The sequence below is a fragment of the Cloeon dipterum genome, chromosome 2, assembly GCF_949628265.1.
Source record: "Cloeon dipterum chromosome 2, ieCloDipt1.1, whole genome shotgun sequence".
Lineage (NCBI taxonomy): Eukaryota > Metazoa > Arthropoda > Insecta > Ephemeroptera > Baetidae > Cloeon > Cloeon dipterum.
In genome coordinates, this window is record NC_088787.1 from 32,563,882 (window position 1) to 32,580,951 (window position 17,070).

A 17,070-nucleotide genomic window follows, 5' to 3' on the forward strand; every position below is an offset into this window, starting at 1 on the left:
TGACGGCTTCAATAATAAATGAGAGAAGTTGCCTGACAGACTGACTGACTTGCCCGCTAGACCTCCGAGTCATCCTTGGTTAAACTAGTTACAATTTCATGAGCTGCAGCTTATTGTTTGCACGAGTTGAGAATTTGACGACAAAAAAATTGGACGGTGGAACCCGGGGTCGAAAGGGCAAAATGGTGGTTGACAAAGGCAGAGAAAGGTAGCCGGCAGCCGTATTGCCAGCCGGAGGGCCGCGACAGTGCGCGTAATCACTAGATACACAAAGAACATCCAGCACTTCTGCCGGGGGAGGAGAGAGGAAATGTCACAATAAATTAGGTCGCGAGGGCTTTCGTGCAGAAAATTGCCGAGTCCTGGAGTTGGTAGCTGGGTTAAATGGCCGACCAGGGAAGGCATCATGGCAAACCTGTGGAGTGAAGTAGGCAACCACCCGCGGCGAGAATTGCACAACAGGCTCTATATATACATATGAATTCGCGCGCTAAATACATATACACCGCCGGGTGATGAAAGCAAACAATCATCATTAATGGTCGGCTGCTGTCACGCAAAGTTTTTGTTTGTGCGAAATGATGGCTCTAAAGAGTTGCGGTGGACGGAATATTCACTAATTTTCCCTTTTGCTAAACTAAATAGCAGGTTTAATGATCAACATGGTCAGTATTTTTTCAAAACCGTGATATTTATATTTATTTTAATCAATAGAGGAAGCACCAATTATCTCCCATGGAAAAATTAGAGGATTTAAATGGATCGAGTTCGCCTCAGTAGGCAAATTTCCATCGCCATTTTTGTTTTGTGTATTCGAGAGATCAAAAAATTAAAAATACTTTATCGAAAAATATTTTATTCAACGCATGCTTCACAAATTTGCAATATTGTGGGTTGGAAAAATTTAAGCACCCTCCAAACTGAATGGCGATATTTTCAAAATTCACACAAAGTGATTCTGATGTTTTAAAATAAGGGTGTTCTGGGCCCTACAGCTGCACAATTGAGAGGAAAATTAAAAAAAGTTTCCCCAGGTAGCATATGTAGCTATAAAAGCTTTGCAAATGAACAATTCCCGGTAAAATATTAGGAATAGGTCATTCACGCCGCGTCCCCAGACGAGTACGGCCACTCAGATTGCTCAGCGGCGACCAATCGGATATACATCACGTCCGATTTGACACAAACCGACAATTTATACAAAGCCGGATATCGAAAATCAATCCTCCTTGACCTCTGACCTATAATCCCGAGTGTCGCCGAGCCCGAAATTACGCTACTTAATTGCAAATAATGCAATAATAAATTAGTCTTCTACACCTTTTACCGGGTCTTATCTGTTCATCTGGATAATGATTTTCGAAATCCACCTTTTGTGTCGCGGGAACACACATGCAATTTTAATCCAGCGAGTGGGCGGCGTGCGTGTTGGTAACGACCAAAATTGGGTGCTACCCTGCTACCCCCAGCCCACGTGCGCTAGCCAGAGGGCGAGTTCAGCGTTCGCGCCGTACACTCGCTCTGCCGGGCACGATTTACATGCAAAATTATGCGCCGTCAGAGTTATCCGAGAGCATATACACAAAAATAACGAGATTCATAGCCCAGTGGGGGTGGCGCGTGTGAATTAATTTAAAAGTCGCAGCTCCGCTTCAGGGAAGAAATAACAAGTGTTTGTTCTGGGAATCGAACGTCAGCGGAAAGTTCTCATGTGACGAGGAGAGCTGCTCGTAAAATGACGTTATTGATTGGTAGACTGGCGGGAAACGAGATTCAGACCCCCCGTTTAGTGAAGCAACACATTTCTGTCCGCCGGCTGGAAATTGGACACACAAACGGAACAGCGGGATCGCGAAATTAAAGGGTTTAGGCATAAATAAACGCACGCACACAATACCCCTCGGGAGATGCAAAAGATAAATGGAGTCTTTGATCTTGCCAACCGCACACTCTGCTTTCCAATTAGTGAAATTATATAATATATATCTTTCTTACTCGTGAGATGAGCATGCGGGTTTTTCGTCCGGTCGGTCGTTTTCCCGGCGGCAAAACACGGAAAAGGGCCCCGAAGTCGGTCGTCGGCGGTCGGTCGGTCGGTCGGTCTGTCGGTCGGTTGGCTGGTCGGCGCGGCACACAAACAAGGGCAAAATAAAATACAACGCGAAAAGTCAGGCTCGACTCGCTCGCTTGCTCGCTCGCTGGCTGCGCGATATTTTGGGAATGTGAGCTTGCACAAACTGCGAGAGGCCGGCCGACTTGAGTGGCAGCGCGCATACGTATTGACTTGCGAGAGGGGCAGCAGGGAGGAGAACGAGCGCGCGAGGCTCTCTCGCTGCTTGCTTTTTAATATTGCACGCGCTAGGGGTGGGAATTTTGAATTTTTGATCACAAACGCCATCAGGTTAATTAGTTTGCGAAGAAAAGGACGGGGGATAAGAAGCAGACGGGAACCCCTATAAGTAAGGCCCGTTCACTTTGTCCGAAGCACTATGATTACCGGGACGAAATTGGTAATTTAATTAAATCGCGCGCAAATGAGACGAAGATAAGCAAGCGTCCGGCCGGTGGCTGAGCAGAAGCCCGGGATTACTTTTTCATCAGACGGAGTGTTTTGTTTTGTTCATTGTGCGCTCGTCGTACACACATTCAAGAACTTTTCGCTTGGTCATGAATTGCTTTGGCACGATACCAGCCAAGAGCGGATAGAACCCTGCTTTTCGGAAAGGCATTGATAATAAAAGGAAGCCAAACTGGTGCGCATGATGGCGTCAGATTTATCGCAATTTGCTTTGATAAAGTCGGCCAAGAAGTAACTCATTTTAGTTAAGATTTGTGCTGCGTACTCAGTCGTTGCCAAATAGGTTACGTAGGGCCTCGACGCGGACGCTGCCAAGCGCCTGAGGGGTCGTGAAGCGTAGTTAAATTAACTCATTAAAGATCAAACAGCGACATCCAGTCAGCCATTTTAATGCTACTTTCGATTAGCTTTCGGAAAGATTAAAACATGTTATACTGATGTACCAACTACGAGAGCCGGCGGCGTATGCATTATTTGTTGATTCGCCGGATTTCTGGAGTATTAACTCAGCTTATTCTGGTGCCTCCTTTTGCAAAGACAAACAACGCAATTTCAGCTCGCCTAATCTTTATAGCGTTGCGGCAGACTCTATAATAAAATTGCCCAATTGCCTTTTCCAGACAAGGGAGGGTTTTATCTTAATTGGAACTTGAGTATATTACCGTGTAGTAACTTAATTTTGAAAGTGATTTGAGAGATAAATTTCAATGGCTAACCGGCCATTTTTCACGTCCCCCAGGGTTTATTATTTCAGAAAAGAGCACGCCGGACTGTCATGCCGGTTTTTAATGGGAAAGTATACGTGTTTGAATGTGGCATGCGTGAGCGTGTCTCCGCCCAGCTAGCTGACTGGCTTATCTTTGAATTGAAAAGCTTGTTTAATTAGCAAAATGATGTCCATCACAAAAAGTTCTCCAATTAGGAAAGTGAGCAATGAATCGCCACCCATGCAGGCGGCTCGCGACACGCCGCCGAGCGACACTCGCGATCCAGTGCAGTGAACCCGCTCGTCACATTCATTTTTTTGTCGCGGTGTGAATACCATGCATTATGTATGAACTCACGCCGCTCTCGTCGCCCAACAAGACAAACCCTTAAAAATTCATTCGTGAAGCCTTAAAAATTGCGGGTCTAATGTTCAATATTGTGGGAAGAAAAGATTAGCAGGTGCTTCTTTTCGCGCTTCTGCATAAACTAGGTTGTGAGGATACCAAAACTGTTTATTCAATTGTTACATCAAGACGGTCGATGCAGGACAAATGTGGCTCTACGTCTATAGAAAGGATTGGGTAGAGATTGTGCGTTGCACTTACGTTCATTCGAGTTGGTAGCAAATTTCCTACATGGTTTAACGCAAAGAGCTGGATATAGTTGTAGCCATTTTGCATATTATCAAAGGAGTATTAGGTTGATTCATAAAATATTATGCGATGAAAAATCACGCGTTTGGAAGCCCATTATTCCTTAAGTTGCGTGTGGTAGTAAAGTAAGAAAATTAAAGATCTGAAAATGAGGAAGACAAGATAAAGAAAAATTCCCATTAAAGAACGCACGCAAGCCACATAAAAACTATACTCTCGCCTATAAAACTAAAACGTGGGATCAAGCTGGCAATATATTGGTGGGAATTTTCCTTACCATTCTTTCATAATGTTATTATACTCCAGGTTAATAATAATCAGCGTCTTTTTTTTAAATCCAAGAGTTAATTGAAAGAATTTCACGTGAGAAACAATAGGAGTGTGTATATGCAATTAATCGACACAGGTGTTTAGCAGGTTGCATAGCTATTAAAACCAAATTTTGTTTCATTGTTTTGGTCACAAATTTGAGAGGAACGAGCCAAAACATGTCAATCAAATTGGCCTTTGGTCCCACTACACTGAAATATGTCTCTTTGTATATTTATATATCATTCCCTAATTAATTGATTGATTTATTTAGTCAACGGTGCAGAAAACAGCTACAAGGTAGAAATCGTTGGCATACAGCCAGCCACGATCACATAGCAACAAAACGAGGGGAAATTTATTATTCTAATGTAACTTTAGACTGGCGTTGCCTCTTTTTTATTCTCTTTATTAAAGACAGCCGGTTTCAATAGTTTCTAATTGGTCTAAACAATGCATGGTCATTAATTCCTCATGCAATTTCCTTGTCGCATTGAAAAAGCTGAAATAGAATTCCGTATGTGTACGCTGTACTACATCTTGGCTTTACCTACATCCTGCACTCTGAAACCTTTTAATTAACCACAAAGCACAAGTAGAGCTTGCGCTGAGCGGATTGCATAAATCACGCAAACGACTCTAGTCGAGCAGACAACTTTCATTTCGAAAAAGCAAAAGCTGCAGCGCAGCTCACGCCTTTTTTAATGCAGTCCAAACTTTTTCTCACTCGCTAGCAATCTGGATGGCGAAAAAAAGAGTTTCTACTGAAAGTTGTTCAAACAAACGTGCTCACCGTAAATATTGTGCAGAGACCGTTTGCTCTCTTTCAAATATTTTCCTCCCCCGAAGCTCTCTCTCTCTCCACATTGCACAATCTCGCAAGTTGACATTAGAATGTTTGTCTGTGAAGATTTTACACCCTCGGGGTGATATGTCTATCTCCTCGTACAAGAAAAGCCCTTTTTTGCCCAACCGTCGCAGCACACGAGCGAGTCTCTCGCGTTGTACACAAAACAAAAGGCCATCTTTTGCAGGCACCCCCAATTCGCCCGAGTGAGAAAGGGTACCAGGCGCTGCGATGGTGGCATATGTATGTGGGGCGCCTCTCACTACAGGCATCGCGTGCGGCCCGAGTATTTTTTTTTCACTCGGTTGCCGTTGCCGTGCAAATTGAGAGCACTAGTTTTCCCATATGCCATCGGCGGGTCTGGTGGTGTTTGCTCCGAGTCGGGTCGTTTCGCTGACGAGCCGCCTAAACCTATGGGTACGTGGAGGCGACAATTTCGCCGCGAAATGCATCATCCCTGCCGCCGTCGAGTGTCAACGATGTCGTGGCACTTGACCACGTTTCGTTTACCCGCGTCATTTGATCAGGGTTGCCAGACGACGAGGCACGATGACCCATTTTCACCGGGATGGCTTTTTCCGGCTCTTTTACGCGCTTAGTTTCTCGGTAATGATTTCTGAAGGCTCTGGTAATGGGTGTAATATAAGTACTAAATCACTGCGGCGCTGTCGAGATCAATTTGATGGGTGGAAAGGGATGGCGATGTCATTTGACGCCCTCTCCAACTCGTTTTCTCTCGGAAACGAGGAAACCTACGGTGCTTTATTATTTTGTCGATCGCATTATCATTAGGGGGATCTCAGAAGAAGGCAGGAGAGGAGAGTCAATTCGAGACTTTCTGGCCTTTTCTGGGCCAAAGTTTTCATTTGCAAAAATCCATTATCTGCGTACAAAGTTTGAAACAACTTTTAAAAGTCGACAGACTCTAGCCTATGTAGTCAGGCATGGAGTACATATTATTAAATAAGTTCAATCTGGACTGCTCTTTTTCCGGAGCATAGTAGCGCGACAATATAATTAGCACCCCAAGTTTTGATGAAATTTATTATCCGAGATAAAATGCGCCCCTGCAAAACTTTGCAAAAGTTTATGGGACCCAAGAACAGCCGTAAACCGCAACGCAAGTGAAGCAAATAAATAATCTAAGTAGGGGCAAGTGTAAATTATGCATTTTCTCGACATATGTGCCACACCGGTTGCATATTTTGCCCCTGAAAGAGCGCCGGGATTTGAAGCACTGCCGGCAAGTATTAGTTGCATTTTAAATTTCAATTTAACTTCCTTCATAATGCAGAGTGAAAAGAGAACAGCTCCAAGAACGCCTGTCTCGGGTGAGAGCAATTTGTGATATTAGAGCCCGATGAATTCAAATTAGCGTGTAAGAGCCAAGTTGTTCGTGAAAGCTGATGTATGCAGTAACAGTCGCCGGTGATTGTTGGCTCGCACGAAATTTGTAACCTCGCGACAAATTACATTAGTTAATCCTAATTATTCATTAAAACTCATGCACCGGAACAACTTGATCTCAACTTGTGAATTAATATGATCCTGGATCAACTCTGAAGTGAGTTTGCAGCATGCGAAGTTAGTTTTGCTGCCGCGAGTATTGATTTCTTTCGACATACTCCAACACATGCAATGATCTCATGGTAAATGGCAATAAATTACTGTCAATATTCATAGTTTACATAATACGTCCGAATTTGTTTGTTTCCATGCACGCGCGGGGACGCTGTCCAGGTTGCCGCCGCGAGAACATAATTTCTTCCGGAATCCTGCGAACATCGCCTGCAGAGTCAGCAGACGATGAATTTTTAGACGGCTGGCTCGGGCGGCTCTAAAAGACGAGCGCCGTACATTCATAAGTCATTAGTGTGTCCTCCTCCAAATGGTCTATCCACGATTTACATAATCGAGCCCATCGCACGTGGTAACCGGCTTTTATCTCGACAGTCGCTCGCTATCGTGGGCGCATAAATATTCCAACATTTGCAGCTATTTTCATATTATTTCAAGTCAAAACGAGAGCATCTAAGCCATCAGTATTGATTTGTACATCCCGCTGGCGTGACTCCATGGAAAAATCAATCCTTGGACAACGCTTATCAATTCTGAACGAACTTCGATCTAGATGTGAGCCCTTTCTTTTCGGTCTCTCTATATTAATAATTAGCCGAGCTGGTCGCTTCGACCCGCCAACCAAAGGACTCACACAAATCTTTTTTATGATGTCCTATCCGAATGAAACTCATTCTTCATGCTAATCCAAGTCCGAAGAGGATGGAAGCTCATAAAAAGGAGGACGTGGTTTGAATTAAAAGGCAGGAAGGGCCATGGGCTTTCTGTGTGTTTGCAATTAGTCAAGTGGAGTGCGTTGTTTATGTAAAACACGCCAGAGGGGCACGCGTAACTTCATTCTCAGTGAAATGGCTGGCCGGGTACGCATTTCGAGCATTTGTCCGACGCACAACAGGGAGATATTAATACTGCACTGATGTGCCGCACGCGCGAAATAAAATAATAATGGCGACGTGTTACACAAATACAGTGTGCGCGTCGCGCGGTTTTGTCAGCGCAGAGCAGGCCAGGTGCCGCTGACCATGTTTCACATTGGGTGACATGTGTTTCGCTTTATCTCGTTGGTTAGACTGAAATCTGCAAATGATGGCTCGGTAAAGAGAGCTTACCCGTCACAGCGGGGTGCCAGCAGAAAGGTTGTAAAGAGGAATTTTGCCGTAAAATATCTATTTGATTTTCGAAGGGAAAATATTGACTCTGCGACAAATGGGCTCATCCTGGAACACTTTGAAACTGCATGTCTGCTGCGTAAATGTTGGCAGGAGAGGAGTTTAATTTAAAGGTGATGATGAAGAAGGTGGTGCGTAATTTCAAGCAATGCTGCTCATTTCAGCGGAATCTTTCGCTCGTTTTGCCTACTAAGGAAGGCGGCCTGGAATTCTGCTCGCACATCACTTGTGCGTATAGATCAATTGGAATTTGCGAAGCATGCGAATGAGAGCTTCATGCTCGTTAGCACCTTTTCAATAGCTTGCGTGATTTTTAAACGATGTTTAAAGTGAAGAGTTGTGTGCGGGAAAAAAGTTTCGCTTTTACGGACTGACTGATTAGCACTATTGTGTTATATCCAGAGCAAGTTTAGCTTGTTTCAAACTCTAAATTATATCTACAGAAGTTAGCCGAAGCATTTAATAATACTGATCAGAGTTTGGTTTATTCAGTGTAAGAGAATAAATACTTTGATAGGTATATTCGCTATAAAGGGCTGTGCGTTTTAGTTGAATTTTTGTTACAGAATAAGATTATTGTTTTTTAAATATGGGGTTTGTTTGAATTAATTTTGGTGTTCAAATAATTTCTTTTATTTTCCGTCTGAAGAAAAAAATATTTAATTTGTCACTGTGTCTATTTGGACGATTTTTTTAATCTTCTTGGAACTCTCTTTAAGATTAATTAAATTTTTAAGTCAACAATTTGTATTAACTTGGACGTTAACTTTGCGGGTTTTGAAATTTTATGAAATTTTTACTAGGCAAATAAGTTCCAACCACTATTATCACAATTCCTAGTTTTGGATGACAACTTGAATTGAATTTGAGTCTAACCGTCAATTTTAGTTGACTTTGAAAAGAGCTTCAATTACTTAGATTTGCATGTATTGAAAAAACAGGTGAAAAAAGTAAACGCGATGCAGCCCTAAATCGCAATATTTGTCTTTGACATATGACTAAACGGCGAATACTCAAAAAAGCTATTTTCAGATTCAACTTGCAATGTGAATTTAAACCATGAGCCTCTTGTTCATTGGCATGTTCGAAAACTCTTGACATTTGTAACAGTATGTAGTAGACCCGGGCGATCGCTAATCACGGCTCTGCACATGAGCTGTTTGAAACGCGAATACGCATGCCACCTTTGCTCGCGGGCCAAAATCGAGATCTGGGGATATTCGCACAAAGGACAAGCGGGGTGAAGTTTATCCGAGCATTAGATCAATAACACCTTCGAATAATTTTGCATAAATGTTTGTCCAACGCGAGTAATCCGTCCTCTCGGTTGTTTTTGAAGTCGGTTGTTTTTTTCCCCCCACAAAGGTACAATTGAAATGGCGCGAGAACTGCCCCGAATGAAAATAAACGTGTTTTAATATTCCGAGGGCACACCTCTGACGTCATCTAAAGGGTGACCTTCCTGTTTTGCATAAACAGAGGGCGTGGCATTTAAAAAGTGCCGTAATCGCACGGCGGAATGCAAATTCTCGTTTGATACGGCCGCAGGTCCCGGCGGCGCTGGCGGGATTCGCGTGCGCCAGATAAAATTCTTGCGCTGCCGCCGCCTCATTAGCCAACTCTCCAAAGGGATGATGCTCGTGGACCTGATTGAGTGCGATCGCGTTACATGATTGTTTTCCGGCCTTAATTATGCTGGGGCCCCTTCGGAGAGCTGGTTTCAGGCACGGGGCCACGGATGGATCGATATAGTGTGTGTGAGTGAGTGTGTCGAGAGGAGGCCACGTCGTCGTTGATGACGCCGACCGCACTCTTGCACAACACTCGAGCACGGTCTCTGGGTTTCTGTGCGCGTCGCCTCCTCGGCACAATTAAAGCACACGCCGCAAGTACGTTTTCCAAGCCGCCTTCTGGACCCGGCTCTTTGTGGCCCGAAATATAAAAGCAGCCCCCCATTGTATTCCAGCCCCGGCGAGTAATGAGGACAAAGCTTGCAGTTTGAATAATTGACTGGAGTATTAAGCGACATGTCTTTCTCTCCCGCAAGAGAGTGCAGCACAGCATGAAACGCCGTCAATTGTCATCATATTATACGCGCCCTTTTTGTCTCGCAGACTTAATTGGCCCTTTGGCCGACTTGAACACCCGAAATCAAACGCCGGTATGTAGTAAAATAACTGAAGATGTTTGTGGTCCGCCAAGAGAGAGAGAGAGAGAGAGAGAAGGAGAGAGTGGCTACTCCAGTCCAGAGAGAGCACAGCAGGTTGCCGACAAAAAAGGGACCACGTTTTGAGGGGGTGAAACACCATGCTCTCTCGCCTAACGCAAAAAAAGTAGCCAGCGGCTTGTTTCATCCTTGAACGAAAGAAAATCCGGCATGTCTCCATCAAAAAACAGAAGTCCCGAGCTCATTAAAATTTCCCTGGCTCGCAAATTTCTCAGTGTGCGCTCGGCCCGTGAATGGCAGCAAGCAGCGGGAAATCGGGCACCGATCCGGCGACAGCTGATAAGATTTTCAGCTCGAATTACCACCGATTGCTCGGTGCCAAACACACGATTAATTATAACCGACTGGCTCTGCTTAGTTAGTATGCCTGTGCGTGCGCGCGCGGCGGCAAACTGTTTGAGTCCCCTAATCGAATCATCTGGCGACAGGCTGCAAATTAATTTGGCCTCGGCTATTAGGAGAGAGAGAGGCGGCCGTACTTATCTTGGGGTCGTGCCATACTCACCAGATTGGTTGGGCGAATCAATCGAGAGGGAGACAACAATGTGACAGCTGCGAGATGAACGAGCTCAAGCCAAAGTGTGTCGTCCGTTCGGAGGGAAACTGTCGAGCCAGCAGCAAGAGTCGACGCTTCATGATCGCGAATGGTTGGTAAGGCCAAACGCGTGTTTTGCAAGCGCGGCGGCGCGCTGCCTGTTGGAGAACGAAAGGGAGAGAGAGAGAGAGGAGAGCCCTGCGCTGATTGCCAGTCGCGTGTTTTTTTCCGCGCCGCCGGCATATTCCAGGGCTTCCAGCTTGTTGACCTCGTCGGTATTTCAATACTGAAATAGCTCTAACTTTTGGTAATCAAACACACATGATTGTTCACAAAAAAGGTAAACGGTGGTACGTGCCCTGGATTAGAATAACCAATCCTGTGATTTTCGGCGAGTTGTGCCAAACGAACATTTTGATATATATGTAACACTGTTCGCTGCTCTTGTACGATTCAAATACGTAATACATGAAGCACCACAAAGTGACGGGAGGGGAGAAATCAATGGTAAAAACGTAAAATATCCTTTAAAAAAGGCAGTTTTGCCTTTGCCGTATTCAACTCTTTTGCCCAAGCCGATAATGCCATTAGCCCACACTCACCCAGCACGCGAGTGCGCCTTGTTTCTAAAGGATACTGCGCCGCCTATCTGATCTGAAAAGCGGGCAGTGGCAAACTAGGGTTTTACGTTTTCACGCCGACTTGCTTCGCATTGGCGCTCATACATCATGTTTGTTGCAAACAAAATAATGCTCTCGTAGTTATGTACACCTGAATAACTAACTGTGATAAAAATACCGCGCAGTATATAGCGTGTTCAAGAACCAACTCTTTTTACTCTTTTATAGTTTCCGAGAGTGTTTTATAACTTTACACACAGAACAAGAAAACACATTTTTAATATATATAAATAATAATCAGAATAATAAATCAACATGTAAATTGAAGCAAATGTTCCAAATAAACTCGATCGTTCACACGTAAATTTGTGGAATGATGCCTGGACCGATTAAAAATAATTCAAAACCAATTTATAAAATTCCTAAGCTATAGAGGTTGAAAATTTTTATTTGCTGATATGGCCAGGAAGTGAGGATTTGAAAATTTTGAAAGGAGCGATAAATTACAGGAACTTTTGTAGAATTCGGTCTTTTAAGCTGCTATAGTAAACAACAAGTAATTACAAATGAGTCAAAACTTCTATTGTCCTTGAAATAACCAGCTAAAATATTACATATATTAATATTCCATAAAAATCATAAAAAATAGTGATTTTAATAAAAAAAGAACATATGAAGTGGCGGTTTTTTGCCCTCGTTTAATGATTAAAATATAATATCTCGTCCTGCAAGCGGTGCCCTGTCAAAATAATATTCAAAAAATATTGTCTATTACAAGAAGTTCCTAGTTCCTTTATCTCTTTTCCCACTTTTACTTGAAAACCTTAATTTAAGTAGAGGAGCTGGAGCCCAACTAATTGCTTTCATTTAAGTGAGAATATTATTTTAACTTATTATTTTTAATTTGGCACCCGTTTTTCATAACGAGCTTGGGTTATTGTTGGAACAGTATTATTTAGAAATATTCGGAGGATATTTCTCTTTGATTATGCCATTGCGTGTGTTAAAGTGAAATTTAACTTATTTAAAAAGAGTTTTCGTTTTCATCATTCAAAACACTAATTGTAAGCAGGAAAAATATCATTGAATAACTCATTAACTATAAAAGTCTAGCAAGGAGGAACTGCGTGAATGTTTTAATGTTGCGAGATTTTTCGCACAAATTCATCTAAAGGCGAAAATACAGTTAGGTTTTAACTCTCATTTCATTAGAAGAGCCATTTTAACTTATTTTTATTTCAGTATTAAATTTTCTATCCAATATACGCATGCCGCACGCGCCTTCTTATCAAAATTAACCTCAATAGCTTAATCAAACAATTGTACAACTTTAACTGCATTAAAGTGTAAGACTCTGTGTGAAGTCAATTTAATGAAGGCACTATAGTTATCTCATAGAAGACAATTGAATGTACTTAACAATCCATCACTTTCTTTCTTTTTTGATGGTATAGACTACAGGGTGTAGGCTTAAGTCAATTCATAAACTCATCTTGAAACAAATGTAGATATACAATGAAATTTTATTTTCATGTAAATAGCCCAAATCCAAGACATACTGATAACGCGGCTTGATTCCAAGAATACAAAGACTTGCATTGTGTTGCATCAATTCGTCTTTTAATCTTATAAAATAGTAATCGTGAACAAAGCAGAAGTAGCGTTTATTATGATCTTTTATTTTATTTACAAAATTCAATCACGGTTTAACGTGGTGATGTACAATTTACATTCTATTTTGTTATACAATATGAGACATCGGACGCACATAAAGTATACAACCTCACTATGAAATAATCTTTTTAATACAGTCATGTGTACCCAATCAAAGGACCAGCCTTGACTAAAATATTCAATGGAATTTACTCACATGTCAAGTATTACACATAGGGAATTCCATGAACAGCACACCTCATTTGCTATGCTTTCTCTCAAAATCCAACCCCTTAGTGACGACGTGTGAATGTGTGCACAAAAACCAATTTTGCAGGCACTAACATCCTTGACTGAAACTTGCAGTGCAACCAAATAAGGATACTTTTTTTAAATAGCAGATAGAGCCAAAAACTTTCCTCTGCTTCAAAGCAAACCAAACAAGATAGGTGGGGCAGCAAAAAATCAAAAATTGTAACAGGGGTATTTTATTAGGCAGAGTTGAAACAAAGAATTGCAAACTGGTATTTGGAAAATTGGGGCTGATTTTTGACTGGATATTAAATTAGTTGAACTTAATCGCAATCCATGTCCATGTCCCAAAAATGACCTCCGTCAGATGGTGGGCTTTGTTGCCTTTGCTGAGCTGAAGAATTGGAACCATCTGTGCTGCTGTTTCCTCTACTAGAAGATGTCGATGACGATGTTGAGCTCCCTCCACTGCTGTTTGCTGCCCTAGGAGAGCGAAAGTTGGAAAAACTACAGCATTTTATCAGATTTTCAGTTGGAACATTGAACTCATTGTAGGTTTGAATAAAAGGAATAAATTTGCAGTTAACTAACCTGAGCAGAGCTGCAATGCTTGGAGGTATGGTAAGTGATGCATTTTGGGTCACCCCTGTCCTGCTTTGATCATCATTACCAGCTTCTTCATTCAAAACCTTCCTGCAGATGGGGCAGGTACCGTGCTAAATTAACAAATTATTAAGATATTTTACTCAAATATTAACAAACGCAAAATTCAAATTTCACAAACATCTGCTATCAAAAGATATTTTTGACACAGTTTAACATCTCTGGCTATTGCTATGCAATAGAAATTATACTTAGAAGATATTTAGGAATCAACTGTATGTAATGCATCAGATCACAGTTAAAAAAGCATGTGAGAAATTATTAATAAGATTAAATTTACTTTTATAATCAACCGAGTATGTTACGCCTATTTTAACAAGATACTGCAAATTACGAGGTCTTGGCCAGCCGCGCTGCACTTAAGTGTATTCTTAATACATACTAGAGTGTGTTCTTAATAGCCGCCAGAAAATTAGCTCAGCCGCAGACGGCCTGACATTCAGCTGCAGCCAATACAGCCACCCGCTACCAAAAATTACGAGATTGATTTTGCAATGTGAAAGAATGCAAAATTTTCGCTTCCCACTTGCTGTTAGAAAATTTGTTCTAATTCTTGTGCGTGTGAATTTTTCACTATAAAACAGGTCATGAAATTTAGACCTTTAGAATGAGTGTGGGAAATGAAGTCCACCTTCAATATTTAAGTAACATAAGTTCATATAATTTAAGTTCAATAATTAAATAACCAATTCAATAAATCAATATTGAATATAAATAGGAATCGACTGTGACAAACTTTCCCAAGTCAACCTGGGCAAAGGACAAGCTGCACAATCATATTGTGTAATCGATTTTCTGGCATAGAGTATCACTACTTTTCAGGAGACTGGTGAGTTTTGAATATTTTGCGATCAAGCTTTTCTACCAAATTATGTCATTTGAAAAAAATTATAAAATATCAACTTACAAGCTTAAGCCAAGGTATAATGCAGTTGTCATGATAGACATGTTCACAAGTTAGTTTGCGCACCGTCTCTCCCTTCTTAAAATCATCCCAACACACTGAGCATTGTAAACACTGATCTGAAATAAAGAGCTCATTTGGTTAAAATTTCATGAGATCATAATTTTTCAAGTACTAACCAACTTGTTCTTGACTAACTTCAACTGAAGGTATCGATTGGATCTTATCTTCAGCCAGAGGAGCTGGTCCTGTGCCATCCATCTGATTAAGCAGCTGAGTGACTATTGCATCAAGGCCTTCGCGGCCCCAGGCATAGTCTCCTGGATTGCCCAAAAAGAAACCTCTGCGAAAACAACCCTGCGATAAAGCCAAGTGGATACACCTAATTATCTTCTTACACAGGGACACTCCGTCTGCCTCCTTCGCCACCTCCAGCAGCAGCACCTCCCATAGGAGCAAATTCTACTCCAGTCAGGTTGACAAAAATATCTTGAAGAATGTTTTCGATGGGCATGGCATGCACTTGCGGCTGTCGTAGCGTCATTCTGTGTCTACGGATGGTAGGTCTTGTTGAAGGGTCGCTACCACCCAAGATGTCTTGCATGAAGAGGGACATGAAGTCTGCAACCCCAGATTCTCCCATCTGAAGTAAATTTCATGTTATAAACGTTAAAAATCATAAGCGAATCAAATTTCATCTGCCTTTCAAAAAGTCCAACAAGGCTAATGAATGTTTGTGATGGCCTGAAAATTATGTCCAACATTGATGAAACAATGAAAATTGTTCTTTCCCTTAAAAAAATATCATCCATCAAATTATGATAACATAGTTGTTGTTTAAAAGGAATTAAATTTTATCTTACTAGAATGATTTAAGAAGTGAACTTTCGATTTTGAAAATATTCTGAATCATTTAACAACTTTGTAGTTTGAACTGTTTCAACGTGTAAATTAAGGTGACAGTATTATTGGTGTTAAGGCTGTTAGGAGATATAATATTTTGAGACTGATCACAAACTTCATCCAACTCAAGAGAAAAAATATGTATATACCAATATTGGTCCATGACCCACCTCATCGCTGGAATCCATGTCATTATCTTCATCTTGACTTGGGGAGATTTCTTCAATAAATCCACTGTTGCAAGTAGGACATGTGTAATCCTGTACCAAAAAAAACCAGATGAGTTTGTTTGAAGAGTCAGAAGAAACTAGATATTTACATCAGACCACAACGACTTATTTCGAAATACATACATATCTTTTAATTTCGCTATTAAAGCTTGCACTCCCTATAATATCAGCACTGATTTGTTATCTTTATTAAAAATACCATAAATACAGAAATAAAAATTTAGGTTAATTTATCAGTTTTAAAATTAGGACTTTGAATAGGTGAAACATATCAAAACAAATGATTGCACACTTAATTCATTTTGGATCTTTGTCCGTTTTAAATGCTGTTTTGCTATTTGTGTATCATGCAAAAGGAGCCTAAGAAATATTATTGACAATAATACTATGAATGTAGTATTATCATATATTTGGTTACATTCCAAATACTTCTAGAAGGGCAAATACATAGAAATATTAAAGAAGTAACTGCAATTATGTGGGCGTGCAATGTAAATAAATGCAACATAGACTTTCTGTTCTTATCAGTTGAAAGATTATGGATCATTGAAGAGAGGAATTATGCAAATACATAATTTAAAAGCATCATTTACATAGTGTCTAGGAAAAAGCTGAACAGATACGAATCGTTTAGTTGTTTGTCAATATTCTTCTAGAATTATCCTCTCAACAAAACAAATGGTTTCGTCAGAAAATAAAAGCCATTGGACGAGGGAGTCCAAATCCAATGGCTGCTGTTTTATATATGGCAGGCTCACCATTTTCGCCCGACTCACACTTCTCGCTAGGATAGGGATTAACATTGAATCTTCCCATCAGAGCGAGAAGTGTGAGTGAGCGCAAAGTGTGAGTCCCCCATAATATCGAAATCTGAATCTAATTCCTTTTCGTGGTCCTAAGTTAAAAGAATTTTAGGGTGTCCATTTGAAATTTACGACATACCGGCAACACTCTTGGAATTTCAACGCTGCACTTGTGACAGAAAAATTTTGTTTCTGGATTAGGTATAACTTCGCCTATAAGAGCCTCCGCCATCTCGAATCGAATGTTGTGCAGTAACACTCGCACTCGCAGGGCAGCCAGCAGCTGCCTGCCTGCCAAAGAGGTGGGTTGGGTTTCTTTAGTTGGGTTGTGCGCCTGTTGCTGGCAGTGGCACTGCTTTCGCTCTCCAACGCAAATTGTAATCGCTGCCGCTGGTTGGCGCCAAAACTAAAAAATGCAACGTAGACGTAGACTACTAA

The 17,070-nt window shown here is 41.4% G+C and overlaps 2 protein-coding genes across 12 annotated transcripts in view; both read right to left on the bottom strand.

Moving 5' to 3' along the window:
* The window catches only part of SK (small conductance calcium-activated potassium channel), a 70,223-nt gene extending 59,488 nt beyond the window's left edge, over nucleotides 1-10,735 (bottom strand). For 5 of the 8 annotated variants that reach the window (XM_065479880.1, XM_065479878.1, XM_065479879.1 and 2 more), the window contains exon 1: nucleotides 10,575-10,735. The gene's annotated coding sequence lies outside the window, so the exon portion shown is untranslated. Of the gene's footprint in view, nucleotides 1-1,995; nucleotides 2,321-10,574 lie in introns of those variants that run through there. The other 3 variants (XM_065479882.1, XM_065479883.1, XM_065479877.1) reach the window with 2 other exon arrangements.
* Nucleotides 10,736-12,717: 1,982 nt separating this feature from the next.
* On the bottom strand, nucleotides 12,718-16,929 carry LOC135935056 (E3 ubiquitin-protein ligase Iruka-like). Of its 4 annotated transcripts, none has more exons than XM_065477116.1 (7): nucleotides 16,772-16,929; nucleotides 15,770-15,859; nucleotides 15,095-15,339; nucleotides 14,876-15,039; nucleotides 14,700-14,815; nucleotides 13,721-13,845; nucleotides 12,718-13,612 (listed from the first exon to the last, which is right to left on the bottom strand). In XM_065477116.1, the coding sequence occupies exons 1-7, from the start codon at nucleotides 16,862-16,864 to the stop codon at nucleotides 13,453-13,455; spliced, it is 993 nt and encodes a 330-aa protein (XP_065333188.1). In that variant the 5' UTR covers nucleotides 16,865-16,929; the 3' UTR covers nucleotides 12,718-13,452. The 4 variants fall into 4 exon arrangements, with proteins under 4 accessions (XP_065333188.1, XP_065333186.1, XP_065333187.1 ...); XM_065477114.1 differs by having other exon boundaries at nucleotides 12,718-13,636; XM_065477115.1 differs by having other exon boundaries at nucleotides 15,749-15,859.
* Between the last annotated feature and the right edge of the window lie 141 nt (nucleotides 16,930-17,070).

Bases quoted from the DNA above. Each gene is read 5' to 3' on its own strand.
- LOC135935056 (XM_065477113.1), bottom strand. From the start codon at position 16,864: ATGGCGGAGGCTCTTATAGGCGAAGTTATACCTAATCCAGAAACAAAA. The intron at 15,340-15,748 runs GTATATACATAT...AATTTACTTCAG, and splicing joins TGGGTCATGGACCAATATTG to ATGGGAGAATCTGGGGTTGC. The intron at 13,637-13,720 runs GTTAGTTAACTG...AAAATGCTGTAG, and splicing joins AGCATTGCAGCTCTGCTCAG to TTTTTCCAACTTTCGCTCTC.